General features: G+C 39.8%; 1 protein-coding gene across 2 annotated transcripts in view; it reads right to left on the bottom strand.

Moving 5' to 3' along the window:
- Positions 1-13,308: 13,308 nt before the first annotated feature.
- The window catches only part of CHST8 (carbohydrate sulfotransferase 8), a 176,262-nt gene continuing 172,916 nt past the window's right edge, over positions 13,309-16,654 (bottom strand). For both annotated transcript variants that reach the window (XM_032701589.1, XM_032701590.1), the window contains exon 4: positions 13,309-14,721. In XM_032701589.1, coding sequence (XP_032557480.1) covers positions 13,573-14,721 — 1,149 coding nt within the window. In that variant the 3' untranslated portion in view covers positions 13,309-13,572. The remainder of the gene's footprint in view (positions 14,722-16,654) is intronic.

Genomic DNA, 16,654 nt, shown 5'->3' with positions numbered 1-16,654 from the left:
CTCTGAGCTTGAAGCTGCCTGGCTTTCAATGTGAGCAGCTCAAGAATGTTCCAAAATTTGTTGTTAATTCTGTGATAGTGTCTTGTTCTGCTCCAGTTTTGTTGCTTGTACCCCAACTAGTTTTCTTAAAGCTGGAATGGGAGGGATTGCAATTGTGAGAGCAGCACAAGAAATACAAGCAGTGCTTGGGGAAAGGTAGGACAGATTTACTGTGTCCATTTCTACTGAATACTTTGTCAGTCTTCTTATTTATTAGGTGGGGTGTTCAGTGCATAAAATATCCTGCAGTTCTAGCTATATTATGTTTGGAAAGTAAAAGACCTTAGAAAATGAAAGTAAGTTGTATTACTATAATGTCATCCAAAGTACTTAATGATCTGAGATGAGAGAGGATGCAAAAGGACTAAGAGTTGACCTAAATAGTGTCAGAACTGCAGCTCTGTGCAGAGAAGCATACATTTTTGAATTGGTAAAAAGGAGTTACATTAATTACATGGCAAGCCACACTATACATGAACACCATTAAAAAGTCAGCCTTTAAATCTTAAAACACTCCTTGTTCCTACTATCCTCATTAATAACATCCGTATTCTACATTAACGCTTCTGGCAAGAGGTGAAAGCTATTCAGGGTGAAAAGAAATTAGTTTCATTTTTCAGTAATTATGGGGAAAACTGTTCACTGGCTTTAGTCACCCTCTCCAGTTATTCTAGTGCTGCTGGTTAAAAAGATCCTGATCTATGGTGTTTCGCTAATGATCAACAGTTTTAGAAATGACATTTTTCAGCAGCACAGCCTCTATTATTGGGACAATTTTTTCCTCCTGGGCAGCTGCCAGATTTTTCAAAACCAATGGGAAAGCTTATGAAGGGTAAGTTCTTTTTTTCTTCCCTTTCTTTTTAAACCTGAGATCACTGTTGCTTGAGATGCAAACTAATGTTTCCAGTTTTCAAAGGAAAAGACCACATCTTCCAAGACGGGTATTTAAATAATCTATCACCTCCTTCAAGACAGATATTTAAATTATCTGTGGCTGTGGGGAAACAAATAATTGTTAGTATCACAACTAGGTAATGAAGAGACCCTGGAGAGTACGGCAAAAATGAAGTGAAAGAACAGCATACCAAGGTAGTAGCTGTCTCATAACGTGGTGAATTCTATGTGGATAAATAACATATCTTAATTTTTCAGGTGCATTTTCCTGTTCTTATTTCAAGTGGGCCTTTTGTTTCACAAGGTTGAATGATAGAAGAGTAAAGGATTGCAGTAGGTAATGAGAGATGGATTTTGAGAGATGCATTCTGGAGGACTGAGTAGGTTCCTCCTATTGAGTAATATGAAAGTTTGGTTTGTTCTTTCTCCCCACTCTAAACTGCTTTTATGTGGTACTTGAAAACAGCAGTGATCAGTCACAGAGCTGACTACTGTGTGTCCTTCTGCTGGAATGTACCATGTTGCTGGTTTGGTTTTTTACCAGTACTCCTAATCTGTCTCATATGAAGTATTGATTCTTAGCTTAAGAAAAACTCCAACAGACTTCCAGTGCATCCATTTAGAGTGTCTTGCAAAGGATTAATGACAGTTTGAGTCTGAGCAATAGCTCAGATACCTGATTTCTATGACCATTTTCTTATTTGCAATAAATTCATTCTTCAAGTGGCACCACCTGTGGCCATTTGCAAAGTGTCTCTGGCAGCTTCCCTGACCCTGTAGGAAATCTGCTGTGTTGTGGAAGAACTGCTGTGCTTGGGGGTGTGCCAGGGGAGCAGGACACTTCTTCAGTGTTATTGTGCCCACAGACAGAACAAGTAGTTTCTTGCTGGGATGGCCTTGGCACCCCTACATAGGTTTGAGACTTTTTGTCTTGGGCAAACTTCATTGTGAGAATTTTTATCTTTGAAGAACTTTGAAGAACTGCTCACCTCTTTACCACGTTATCAATTCTAGTTAGAATGATTTTGACTGTAGTTACTTGATCTTTAAAGCAGTTCAGCAGTCTGTGATCAAGAGTTACTTAATCTTCTTGTGCTTGGCCTTGTACTTCTAAATGATGGTAGCATCTTTCCTTCACTTCTTTCTGAAAGAACAGGCTGTACTGTAAAATAATAACAGTAACAATAATAACAATAACAACAACAACAACAATAATAAAAATAATAATAACTGCTTTTCTTGGATTATAGCTCTATTAAGTACCTACAGCAAAAAGTGTCATAACTTAAATACTTTCAGTTGAGGAACTTAATTAGATCTTAAAATCTTTCTTCTTCCACCAAAATACCTTATCTTCCCCAAAACTGGAACATGAGTCTTCGGATATTAAGACTGCATCACGCTGTTTTACATGAACAGTTTATACTTTTCTGTCACCAGATCACCTGTGTAATAAAAATGTCCTTGTTCTTTAAGGCTATAGGCAAGCAGTAGGATGCAGAGAAAGATGCTGGGACAAGCTACATAAGACTTCCAATAGAACATCAGAATTGTTCCAGTGAATATGAAACTTGCCTTTGGCACTAACCTGTATTGAATGCTTCAGAAGGGAATGAAAGGGAAAACCTTTCTCTAAGCAGAAAGGTAACTTTGAATGCAGAGCTGGTATGTGTGGATTTCTACCTCTTCTCCATTTGGTGCTTTGATTTACTTTCCCTTTGTCTTCACTGGCTGTGCTACAATGCTGTTAGTTTTTCCAGTTCTTTGGAGCTGAAAATACTAACACACAAAGCTGGGACTGGTGAACTCTTCAGCTGATCAAATGCTATATACACTGTTGTTTCTGTTTTATGGTAAATACAGGATCTCACAGTGTTATGGTATGGTGTCCTTTTTATTCTAATGCTTGCTTTAGAGCAGTCCTTGATCAGAGTTAATGGTTGTTTTGAGGTGTGTTTGGTTAAAGCTTAACATAAAAAAAGCAGCTGTGCCCTGAGCTGTCATGCATATTTAAGGTAACAGAAATACTTTCATTGCCTCCATGGGGGTACCCCTTTCTCAAAGAAACACCCTTCTGGCTTTGACTACCCATCCTTCTGGATGGACTGTCCAGCTGTCTTTAACTGTATTAAAGACAAATCAACCCTGTCTGTGCTGCGAGTTTGAGGTTTTGATCATCTGTTCAGTCTTTCAGCAGGTCTGCCCTTCTGGCCCAGCCAGAGCTTGTGGGCGAGTCTTCTGGATTTATGGAGAGAAACAAGTACTGGAAAGAAGGATTTTAGCTTGAACTTCTTCAGGATGCACTAGAATGACTTGGAAGACAGCAAATGTATGCTTATTTATAGATATGCAAATGTCTGTGCTTATTAGCTACACATAAGCTGTGAGGGGGAGAAAGTGAGTGACTAGGGAATGGAGGAAGTTGATTTGGATGATTTGGGAGACCAGTAGTCCAGTCAGTTCTAGAATATCTTTACCATGAAGGAGAGAGTCTGAAAGCTTGATTTGGGTCTTGCAATCTGGCACATTGATTGAAGGGAGAGGGAAAGACTGAGAGAGGGAATCCTAAAGGAACTAAGGGTTACACAGAAGAGCAACTGTGAAAGCCAGGATCAGAGGGTGACAAATGGATGAAGTGCCAATGAGAACACGTATGGTCATAGTGTGGAAAAGAGATTTGGAAGCGCTCTTGCCAGAGGCAGGAGGGGTGTGGTGGCTTTTATCAAAGTAGGGACCCTTGTGGAAGGACCACAAAGATGTAAGGGGCATAGAAGCCATAAAGAAGCAAGAATGCCCCTGCTACAGCTTCTGTAGGTGTGAGGGGTGCTTATAAAGCAGTTCCACTGCAGGAGCAGCCCCATCCCAGCTGCCCAGGGGCACAGGTCGTGTATTCTCCCTTGGGCAGATGCTGCAGTGCTGCTCCCAGCCAGTTCTTCCTCTGTTCAGAGATTCTGTGTAGTCCTTCCTTTCCTTTCCTTTTGCCCTCTAGCTGGATTTCTGCACGACACAGGTTCTGTGTCCTCTCTGACTTTCACTGTACTGATTTTTGTGCCCTGATCTTGAGGGACCACTGAATGAGGGAAGGCATTTATGGTGAACTTTAATGAACTTTGGACACCTGACTTGACATTGGCACCTGCACTTGGCTGACTGCAAGGGAAGGTAGGCTAAAGTAACCCACGTGGTGTTTTGTGAAGACGTGATCCAGCTGGATCAGGGGAATGATGTTGAAAGTACTTTAAATGTCAATGAGGAGCAGAATTCTTTAGGCTTTTAATCTTAGTGAGTTTTTGCTTGATTTAGTCAAAACCTTCCCAGATGCCAGTTACCAATGAGACTTAACTCTGGAAACTTGAAGACTTGAGGGTCTGTCTGACTCACAGGAGGGATCACTATCAGCCTAATGGGACCTTAGTTGAAACTTTAATTACAAGAAGACAGTAAAAAGCACTGTTTAAGTAAAAAAAAATTCCCCTTATCAACTTTTATTGCTAGTCTAGTCAGGCTAAAAATTCTGCTTAATCTTAATGATTAGTAAGAGTTCTTCATTTCTGTGAGATTTATAGTAGTGTTAAATAAATTACGAATTATTCGGAGGCAGGATATTAAAGGAGATCTAATCAAGATATCCAGAATATTGTGACATATTTAAATCCCATAATATTAAAAAAAAAACATTTTTGAGGGAGTAAAGATACTTTATATACAATTAGGGGCCTTATGATTAATAACCTTGGGCTCAGATTCGACTGCTTCCTTTGGGATTTGGGTTTTTTTCTATATCTCTGGAACCAAATATATGCCTTAATTACCAATCAAACAGTCAATGAAGGCAGAACTGAAGTGTGGATGTACATACTTGGATTTGCATTAGCATTTCTTCCACAGACCTGGTTTAGTGAGGCTGAGTGTATCTGCAGGTTTTAATTGCTCTTGGGGAGAATGTGAATCCACACTATGACTTAGGTTTTCAGAACTGGCAGACCTGTCTGTTTGGCATCGTGTGACATTTGTGCCACACACTAAACCTGCAAAAGGTGGGTGTTAGTCCAAATGCAGGAGCATGTGAAAGTGCTGAGAAGATTCAGGCCATTTAAAAGCTGGTTGGGCAGGCAGGGCAGTGTAATTTCTCCCCAGCCCTGTTTCTCTGAGGATGTTTCAGGAGGGATAGGAGAGTTTGATATGTAAGAAACAAACCCATTGTGTTTGAAATCGTTCTGGTTGCAGATAATCTGCGAGGCTACAACGTCAAATCTGAACTGAAGGCATGAAAAGTGCAGTCAGATACTTTTGAGGTTCGATCACCCACCGGTTGATACAAAGTCAGTGAGTGGACAGTGCTCCTCAAATAGCTGTGTCAGTTCTTCCTTTTTGCTGCAGAAGCAGAGCAGAAGAGTCAGTGCCTTCAAAGCCAGTTGGATTGGGAAGCTCAGGATTTTGGAAGGTAATACTCCAGGGTACTTTGCTGGTCAGGTATATCTGTAAGGAAACAGACTTCTGAGTTGGAGGTAGGGAATAGGAAAATGTGTTTGAGACCAGTCTTTGTTGTAATTCTGGGTATTACTTCTCATGATCTAGAATGGTGAATAGTGGGGGAGAAGTAACTCCTTGGGAAAGAGGAGAAAATAGATGAACAGTGTGTACTATCAACCCTTTATCTTCTGAATTTTTCTAAAATTGATTTTACTCCCACACATGTTCGATCTTGAGTGTTCATAAGATGTATGTATGTAAGTATGGCAGGCTTAGCTTTTTATTCTGAACTGTCAGTTTTGAAACTCACTATGAAAGAACTCCAAGGTAAAATGTTTTTGATCATTATGAGCTGCTGTGTGCTTTGTAGGTTGCAATATAAACCTGACATTCAATTTTGGTGGGATGATCTAGTGACATTCTCAGATTTATTTTAGATAATAAAAATAAACCCCGTTTTTTCAAGGATAAACATGGATAAATTGCCGGCTTCACAGCCCATCTCATCTTGTGTCTGCTGTGTTTTCCACACTGCTTGAAATGGTCACTGTATGCCTGATTTATAAAGACAGTATCACCTTGATGAGTACACAGTGTGTCACTTGAGCAGGATTCACGTCTGTATGGATTTCAGTGGAGAAATACAATATGAGACTATATAAATATTGCAGCCTCTTGCTCTATCACATTCTGTTTTATCGGTCGGGTTACTTGTGCTGTAGTGACTTTGTTTTTTTTCTCATATTATTAAGAAAAAAATATTCTGGTAAAATTGGTGGGGAAAACCCCCAAGCTAAACTCCTTTCCATGATATATTGCAATAGGTGAATTAACTGCATTTGAGATCAGTAAATATTTGTGTAAAACATTAAGGATTATATGATTCCTGAATTTCCCCCCACACCAGAAATGGGCAAAGATAAGCAGAGCAATTCCAGGAGCTCAGACCCAAACCAGGCAGATAACAGATAAATAATAGGCCAAAGCTCCCCATTACCTGCCCTAAGTGTTAGCATACCTGACTACTACTAAGTGTAGGAGCATTGTTGTGAATGAGAGCTGTAGAAACAGGTCAGCTATTTGACATTTTACAGGAACAGGCAGCTAAAACTCTGCCCTGTGGTCCTTAGTGCATGTATCTGTATGTGGGCTGGCATCACCTCCACGGCATTTCTCTGTGGCTCCATCAGGGTACAACAGAAAGGGTTATACTGACTGCATGCACACTTAAAACAAAGATAAAATAACTTTTTCCTGTGATCATAATGTATGTTGGTCTGTATCTATGAATTTGAAGGTGAACTGTAGCCTGGAGCTTTCATTTCTTGGGAAAGAAGCCACCTCCACTAGTGTTTAATGGATTGGGACAAGCTCTTAGTGCAGTTGCCTTAGGCCATTGCTTCCCATGCTGCTGTTCTCTCTGCTTGAGCATAATCTTAACACCTTTTGCAGCTGGTGACATGCTTATGTTTGGATACGTTGAGAGGAAATTTCCTGTATTAAGTGAAAATAAATCCGGACAGTGATCCCAGGTTGGGAAAATAATTGTGGAAAAGTTGGATTGTGAAAGCCTCTTTCATTTTTCATAACTTGACAGTGTAATTTTGAGCTCCAGGAAAAAAAAGATGACACTGCTAGAAAAGATCACTGATAGAGAATCTCATAAAGCTGAATGTGAAACGCAGGGCCAGCACTACAGTAATAGCTGAATTTAAACAGAAGAATTTGGGTCTCGTGCCAGGTAGGAACATAATGGAAAACTTGACCTCTGCTGCAATTCTGTTAAATGTGTCTTCAGTTAAAAAAAAAAAAAAGAAGTTGGTGGCAAAAATGGCAATGGATTGCAGAATTTGAATGAGCTGATTTGGGTAAAAATCACTGTGGCACAAACTGCATGGAAAATGACACTTAAAACATTTATCCTGGTAGAAGGTGTTACATAGGTGTGCTCCTTACCACCTGCAAGTTAGTCTTCCACTGCAATGTGTGTATGCATAGGACTTCCCAAAGCATGACTTTAAAACTAAATATTTGGAGTTCTTTATTAAACCAGACCAGAAAATATTTGTACAAGGTTGAATGTTTCTACTGGACTAGTTGGAAAGCAAACATTTTTATTCTCTACCATGAGTCACAACTGTCTCAATTGCTTCATAATATATCACCCAAATAGTCTGATGGCAGTGAGCAAGGCTTAGTCATGTCTGCCTTCCTCTTCTGTGTCAGTATGTTCTTTGCTGTCTTGCCCTTACTCTTCAAGGGATGCATTATGTATAATGCTTTTGTGTATTTCGGGATTAAAAAGTGTGGAATGGGTGAGTGCCTGCTGTTCCTAAAACTTGAATCCATTGTGAATCTTTGCTGCATGTTGAATTCTGGACATCTCTATTGGAAGAGATAGTTCTGAGAAATTTTGGCAATAGTGACTCATCAGTTGTGACTGGCACAGTAATGTAGAAAGTTCGCTGTCTCTCGTGCTCGACTCCGGTGCATTTTTCCAGCAGCATCATGCTGGAAGCCATTAGAGAGGTTTGTTTGCAGGCTTTCCTGTGGGTTCCACTGAGAAAAGCCAAGAAAAATTCTTCTTAACTAGTAGCTGTTGTCTTGGGAGAAAAATTAGTTATGTGCATCTTGCCATATGAGGCTTGGGACGCTTCCCAAGTCGTTATTCAGGAGTGTGCAGGTGTGTGCTAAGGCTTTGCCATCACCTCAGCTGACAATGCCAACCTGAAAACCAGCCCTTGAAGCAACAGCAGCTCTAACAGGCTGTGCTCAGCCTTGTCTTGTGTTGTGCTCTGAAAACAAAACTACTGTTGCATGCAGATGGTTTTCTAGTATCAGTGAAATTAAAATGTGTGGGTGAGGCTGAGATTTGTACAGTGATGTTTCTCTTCCAAGCAGTTGGCTGGAGTATGCCCAGATACCTGTGTGATTTCTTGTTGGGGGTAGAATAAGAACATCTGTCAACCCAGTGATTTAAAGCAACTTGTGTCGATAAGAAAGCAACAAAGTTAAGCAAAACAACAACAAAAAAGAAAAGTCAGTTTTTATCTGTTCTTCCTGGTAATGTGGTACCATTTGAGTTGGCATGACAAATTAATTTGTATTGTAGTACAAAGAAACTAAGAACAGCTATCAAACCAATGCATATGTTTGCTATACCTTGAATTCATTTTCCAGTTAATTTTTGTGGGATTACATCTCTCCCATGCATTTGTAAGTTTGAAGATACCTTAGTATGTTTAATGCTCTTTGCATGGATTTTTTCCTATGTGCTTTATATGTGTGTGTATAAGCAGATAATTGTACATGGATTTGTGATAGGTGTGCTCTTGCTTCTACTGTCAGAGATGGTGTTGCTCAAACAGGAAAAGTTGTGTGAAGAAATTAAGGATAAATTCATGTACTGTGTAGTACTTGCAGTCCATACGTGTCCATCTCTCTCACTCTGTGGATCGTTCTCTCTCAAAAAAGATATTGTTGGGTCATCCAAAGAGTGAATTTTCTCAGCAAGTTGCTCAAATGAGGTGGGGAGGAAGGGGATCAACAGAACTTAATACCTAAGTTTTAAAAACTTTAAGAACTCTTTACTTCAATCATTATGAAGACAAGCTGTAAACCAGTAAACCAAATTGCAGAATCAATTAGGTTGGAAAAGACCTCCTAGACAATTGAGTCCAAACTGTGGTTAAAAAAAAAAAGTGATCTATCCTCAATTCATCTTGTCTTTTGATACTGTGCAGTCTGATGTGCTCAAATATTGGTGATTGTTATGGAACAAAGCATTGGAACCCCATCGTGGAAATTCTGAAAAGTTATGGACATGAGTTAAGAAAACTCACTTTAATGTCTTGATTCTTTTATTTTTAGAGGTGTAAACCCCCATAAACTGACACCACTGGTGTGCAGGCAGCCATGGTAAAGAGCTGTTGTAGCAGGGGGCTTTTGTAATGCAAAAACCAGCAAATCACCATCACTCCATTTGTGCACATTGCAAGGATGACTTTTTCAGGTACACAAAGGTCTCAAAGAAGATGAGTTTACTTAGATCTTAATTAATTTCATTTACAGAGCATCCCAGTGTCAAGTTCTTAAATTATCCTTTAATTATTGCTGTCTTCAGTTTGAGACATTGCAAAGCCAGACAACAAACTGTGCATTGCACTGTTCAGCACTTTCTCTTGGCTGGCTCTGGGCACGGTGACTGGTTGGTTCTCATGAGGTACCTGTGCAATGGCAGGACTGCAGCTGGCAGCTGGGAGTGCCAAGGCAGCAAAAACTGGCAAAGAAATTGGGCTTTGTTTACATGGTCTCTCATCTTAGAATGCTCTCTTATTGATTTTTTTTTTTCAGGAAACAACTATTTAATTCACATAATTTATTTTTGTACCTGTGTTAATCTCTTTTTCTGCTGTAGGTTTAGATTACTTTGAGGTGTAAGGTCTGATATTCTGATCTGTTGGTGTTTGTGTTCCTTCACACCTCAACTTCTGTGACAGCTTTGGCTGGGTTCTTACCTCTGAATTGTTACTGTGAACGTTTTACTCCTAATATACTGACCACTGAAATCCCAAGGTGGGAAATATGGATTTTAGGAGTTATCAACACCTCAGATGTAATGGAGAGCTGCCCCAGGTAGAATCAAGTGAAGTGTCTCCAGTACTGGAAGCTGGAAGCAGGTTGGTTTAACCTGTGTGTGGAAGGAAGGTGCTGGGGCAGTTGAACTGCTGTCAGTACCTGAGCTATTCATAGTTACTAATTTTAGGGTGGACAAAGTTCTAGGACAACAGGAGTTGAGAGTAGAGAGGTAGAGCAGGAAAGGATCAGGAGCAAAAACAGCAAAACCCTTTACTGAGCTGTACTCCTACCTCTTACCTTAATCAGTCCAGGAGCAACAAAATTCACCTCTTACCTAAGATACATCAAGAAAAATTAAAAAACCAATTGGATTGACAAAATTACTTTGTCTGATGTTTACCTTGGCTGACCTCTGAGCTAGGCTGTTTGTCTGAAAATTTTTGTATAGTCTTTAATTTTCCATATGGAATGAAATATTTCTATATGAAGAGATGGATAAAATATGGGAGTGAATTCAGAATGAACACCTCTGAAAAAATTCAATTGCATTATCAGAAATGAAAATGCCAAGATCTTATACGTGGAGGAAAAGACAAGATAATCCAAAGGGAAATGAGCAGTCTGAAAACTCAATACCATCTAGTCAAAATTGTTGCTTTTTACTTAAACATTTTGATTGATACAAAAATATTAGCTTACTTGTCTTCTGCCTTAGTTTTTTTTTTTGTTCAAGATATTGCATTTCTTCTGGCTTTAAAATATATCTTTACAGATTTTTTATTTTAAACCACCTGTTGCCTTGTTTCTACCAGCCAATCAGGAATAGGAGATGGAAGTAATAAAGCCAAATTAATGCAAGTAGCCATTATAAGTACCTTTGAGTATTAAAAACACACTTCTGTCTTCCTCGAGATACAGTAAAACAGATGTTACTGTACCATATACAGCTTGTCAAAACATGCAAATCATTGAGCAGTTTTTGTTTAAAGAATGCTTGTTACCCCAGACAAAATAAAACCCCGTCAGAGTCTCCATCTTCATTTGTCATTAAAAATGTCATTTCCTTGTTGTTCTCTTTTATTGTAAAATAATTGAAATAGATATGGGGGGTAGTGGTAGGAAAGGTACCGGTTTGATGCAATCAGAAGTGCAACTTTGCTGGTATTTCTTTCTACTCATACAATGAACACTCACTGCTGTGTAAATGTACCAACAAAGTCTTTCAGATGTAAATGTGACCTTGTGACTCTATGAATTTATGTATATGTGTAGATTAAGCTGAAAAGAAACTGGGATGAGGGAGGAGGAGGAGGAAGGAGAGTCAGGTCTTCGATGTGAATCTGGCTGAAGGATTAAGTTCCTCAATCCTACCCTTAGAGCACTGTAAACCCAGCAGAGATCTGAATGCAAATGATGCCCAGATTTGCCTCACAGAGCAAACCTAGGAGTCTGCAGGTTCCCTTTGGCTGTAATGGTGCTGCAATAATGTGAATTGAGATTATTCTCCCAGTAGAAGTTCACCTGCTGACTGGAATGAAGTCAGCACTGGTCTGCAGGAGCAGGGATAGCACACTGTGCTCTGGTACAATGACCCTGAAAAAAGCACTGAGGGCTACAATATCCATTATATTCTTTCCTTGTGTTGATGACTGTGATTTCTGTAACCACAGGCCATCAATTTATCTATTAGAATACCATCAATTCTTGGAGCACTTAATATCATTAAATGCTAAGGATGGCTTAACTCAGATTCCTAGTGGTGGTCTTGACTATGCCTCCTCATGCCCCAGTAAATCTCACCACTCTATTTGCACTAGGAAGTGATTTGTGTGCCTTGTTTTACCCTGGATACTCCTGACTGTGACCTGTTGGATGAGGCAATAGCCCCCAGACTGTTACTGCTGGTCTGAGCCAGACTAGCAGAAAAAGAACTTTGAATAAAAAGGTTGTTTTGTAGCTATGTGAGCAGATCAACAGGCTTCTGAGTGGGTGGGAAGGTGGGGTGGGTAGGTGATTAATTGCTGCAGCAGTGATGAGGAGTTTGGGCAGACAGGGAAGGGTAACTGGTTTCATGGAACAGTGTAAGTTCAGCAATACCTTTCTAATGCAACCAATTTTTCTCTGAACAACGATGGACAGTGTGATGTCAGATATGACACGTGAAGTATCTGTCAGTAAACCTTTCACCACACAGTATTTTGAAACAATTTTTTCCCTATTAAACTTTTTAAACCCCCCAAAATATATTGGATGTGTCTGGGTAAACTCTGATGCCAATGCATGAAACATCTGTATGAGGATCTGAACCTGGAAACGTGGAAGAGATTGAAACAAGTGTTGTTTCTTGGGTGTTTATGTTTGTGCAGTGCCTCTGTGTGTTCTTGGTTGTGAAATACAAACTCTAGGAATTACTGGGGAGCCCAGGTTTGGCATTGTGGTAGAGTTTGATCCTTGTTCCAGTATGACCAGTTTAAATGTCATCCTGTCAAGTGGATAAATGACGTGTGAACAAGGGTTCTGTATACAGAATGTGTGAACATTTACAGAGCTAGTGGAAGGTCAAGTATTTGATTCTCACGAGACATTCTGCTAGAGATGAAAGTCTTCTCAAGTACAGAAAATGAACAACTGAACTAAAACACCTGGAATATTTTTTACATGTTAAGTCAGATCTAATTGTTACTAAAATAAGCAAGCGCAAAGCATTTCCAGCAATGAAAAGAATTACCCTGTTGGGCAGGAAGTGGCATTTATTCTTGCTTGTTATTATGAGGGAAAGATTTGATATTCCTGGTGACTATGAAGATTAAACCAGAGATTTATGTTAATGCAAAGGATTAAAAGAATTTTAATAACACTTATAAAGATGCAAATGTTCGCCTGCATTTTATCTTTTTGCAGATGAATGTGCCATAAGGGAAATATCAAAGGGGGAGAACACATCCTCACTCCAAATTGCAACATCTGGTTTAATACTGCTCTCACATGGTCATTAAGTATTAGTTGTTTTCACCAGTGTGTTTTTGAACAGTGGGAGTATGATTAGACTTTTTCTCCCTAACTAACTTATGAGTATGAGGAAGTAGGAATCAGCATCCAGCTTCAAACACATAGTGCCTGTTTAGTGTATGGCTTCATGCCTTGCAGATTTCAACAAACTGTAAATATTACTTAGTGTATTTTTTTCCTTGCTACTCTGTCACTTTCAGACTTATTTTCTAAACAGCAATGGGCTTGAAATACTGGCTCCACTGTGGAGTTGCCAGCTGTGTTTTCCTTGTTTGAAACTGTCCTCCCAGTGCAAACACAGGCCACACCAGCATGGAAAATTCTGTGCTTTATTTGGGCACTCTAACATATTATACATATATGTACATACGTTTTGTATGGAGAAATTATAGAAAAAATATGATTTGAAAAAGGAGGCAATTAAGGTGAAGGTGTAAACATCTGTTTATGTTCTATTTTGGGTTTTTTCCTGCTCTTCAACCAATTGTTCACTAACACATAAGTGTATATAAACAGAAACCACCTGGATTTGTTATACAATTCAACTGATGTGACTGTGGAAATGTCCCGACTCTCAAATCAGTATAAGTCTTCAAAAGGTTTTGAGTAGTTAAACATCAAGTAATCCATATAGTAGAAGTCGTAGCTTTGTTGTCGTTGGGCAGGAGAAAGCTGTGCAAAATACTGTTGTGTAATTTTAGTGGTAGTTCTTTCTTCATTGGAGTGCCGATCTTTAAACTTGGGGAAAGTTAAATTTTGTGGAGCACCAATTAAGTGCAAGAAAAAGTTTGCGTCTTCTTCCATACTTTCAAATTTCCCCACGAAGTCGTAGTCTATTAAACACGGGCTGCAAAGCCTGTTGACATGATCCCAGTGTATATCCATCCCCACTGGCCTATGTACATCCAGGAGATATTGAATGAACTCCTTAAACTTGACTCCAGAGCCTGTCCTTAATGCTTCTTTGGTGGCGTTGACGCGGTATCTGGAAATGATGGCTTTCCCAAACACCGGGTGGTAGTAGTTGTTTGGATGCTCAAACTTGTCCCGAAATGCAGATACCAGCTTTTCGAAAGGTTCACGAATAAACAGCATCTTTGTGTAAGTGTTGAGCCTGTGATAAATTCCCTTGTGATCAAACCCATCCAGCCTTTTCAGGTAGTTCCCGTAGTGCACGGTGTTGTGCTGGATATCTTTTGTGGAAGAAGCCAGGCCATTAAGCACCATGAGCACCCGTTTCCAGTTAGAGCAGCCAGCTTTTGGTACTTCACAGTATAAAACTCTGTATTTATCTTCTACAAATATCCTAGAGACATGATAAGGAGTGATTATTCTCCTGTTATTACTCTTGTATTTTGAACAAGTTTCCTTCATAATCCGCTTCCTTTCTCCTTGGATCTGATAGAGACTTTTCCACTTGTTGTTGTTTCTGTCCTCAGATTTGAGTGTGGGCAGGTTGAGAACAGAGCTGTTCATGGAAATCAGAATTGGGCTCTTTTTAATTATAAACCTCCTCCTGCGTTTATGGAGCCTGATGGCATCAGTTTCTTCACCTTTCTGTTGATCTTTCATAGCAAACATGATGCTGCTTTGCCTTCTGTCTGTGCTTTGAAGCTTGGTGGGCACACTTTCAGATGGCTCTAATGAGTTGCTCTGCTTTACTGGTGCTGCTCCATCTGCAGTATTTTTTCTTAATCTTCTATCCTGATTATTGCTGGAAACACAGTCCTGATGAGGAAAAAGAGATTAAAGATGTTAGTAAATGAGAGACTGTCACCATCAACAGTTTGCACAACTTCATGTGGATCTTTCATACACTCTGAGTTCAGCAGAACTGTACAACAAAATGCATTGCCACAAACCCTCAGCACTGTGCCTGCAGCGTGGTAAGGGCTCTGCTCTTGTCACCTTGTTCTGTGCTTACATGAAACTCAAAGGCTGAGATGAACCTGAACTGATAATTTCCAGTTCAGAATTGGATTTAACTGTGTTTTAGGTGGCGCACCCAGACTTTCATAGGTACTTTTGTCTTAGGTAAGATGTCCTTGAAATTTCTTCAAAAGGTATCTGAGTATTTTGAGGACTTGTTTAGTTGCTCCTGTTGTCACACAAATCAAAGGTTGGTTTGTTTGTGTGGTGTGCTTCCCACCCTGACCCCACACTTCCGTAGTTAATCTCTGCAGTGAAGGCAGTTTTGCCCAGTGAAGCCTGACAGGGAAGGGAGGAGGTTTGCAGAGCTGGTAAGGTGGAGGGAAGATGTAGAGGGAGGAAGAGTAGGCAGAGGGAAGCAGAAAGGACTACAGTGAGAACCTGGAGGGTTGGCATGCAGGAAGTAAGAGGGTTTTATGAGGGCAGCATGAAGGGCACCCCAAAGAGAGCCTTGAGGGAGATGAGCCTGGGAGCAGAGCAGCTGAGACTTGATGAGAGGCAGTAAGGGGTGGGAATGAAGCTTGGCTGGGATTAGGCAAGTGAAAGCTGAGTAAGTAAAGCAGGTCCATGGATAAGGGTTTCTGGGACCTGCTCTTTTTCATTAGGGGGATCTTGCTGGTTAATACTTCTTTTGGCTCAAAGCCCAGATGTGCTCCATTACTTTCTGCTTCTCAAAGCAGCTGAATCAAATCCTGTATAGTCTATGCCTCTAAGACTAAAATTAGGTTCTGGACACTGTTTAAGTACATGTCATCCCTGTGTTGAGGACACCTAGGAGCAGAGTGGCATATGAACCACCAGGGAGTATTTCAACAGAGGAGCAGATGTAGTTGCAGAATGCTTATTGCTGACCCAAAGTATTTAGTGGTTATTTAGAGGGTTTATAGCTTCAAATTTTTGATTTTCAGTGTTTATTTTTTCCCAATAGTATTTAAAACTGGCCTAAAAAAGATATTTTGCAAATTTTAAGGCATACAGTATGGGAATTAGAAGGGTCATGCTCTTTCAAGGTGGCAGATTAAATCTTAATCAATTTTACAAGTCTTTATTGGCTGAAAAAAAGCCAGTACTATAGGTAACAAACTTGTGTTGTCATGGAGGTTATATCTTGTCACATTCTTGTTTAAGGGTCAGACATTAAACAAGTCTCAGAAAAGAGGTTCAATGCTCATTACAAAAAGCACTGGTGACAAAAGAAAAAAAATCAAATTGTATTATTTTGTAGGCTTAAATTGTTGACTTATACAAAACTCAACACAACAGATCAGTATTAAACACAAGTTTTAGGGTACTGTTGCAGAATTCAGGTTTCTCATGCTGGCTGCTGTGGTGAAGGTGGTATGTGGTGTGCAGACATGATAATTTCTCATGCAAGACACTATTCAGTTGTTGGGAGTGATTGTTGTACTCTGCTCTTATCTTCAGACATTGTTGCTGGTAGCCAAAGTGCATGTGCTTGTAAATACCAGATCTATTTCTAAATATTAGTCTTTGCAGAGTGGTAGTAATTCAATTCCACGTTTGCTCATGACACAGCTGATATTTCAAGCTTATCAAATTCAGACTTCCTAGAAATGTGGACCTTTAACGATGCTGAACCCAGAGTTTTTGGGAAACTCAAATGCCATGATTTGAATGTCTTGTGTCAGAAGGCCAGGCTGGAGCTGCAGAGGTCGTGGCATTTGGGGAAGAACTGGCAGCTGCACAGTTTTCCTCTGCGTATTTTGTACCT

Source organism: Chiroxiphia lanceolata, chromosome 13 (genome assembly GCF_009829145.1).
Source record: "Chiroxiphia lanceolata isolate bChiLan1 chromosome 13, bChiLan1.pri, whole genome shotgun sequence".
NCBI classification, from domain to species: Eukaryota; Metazoa; Chordata; class Aves; order Passeriformes; family Pipridae; genus Chiroxiphia; species Chiroxiphia lanceolata.
The sequence above is the reverse complement of the archived record's forward strand: the minus strand, read 5'-3'. Positions and strand labels throughout refer to the sequence as shown.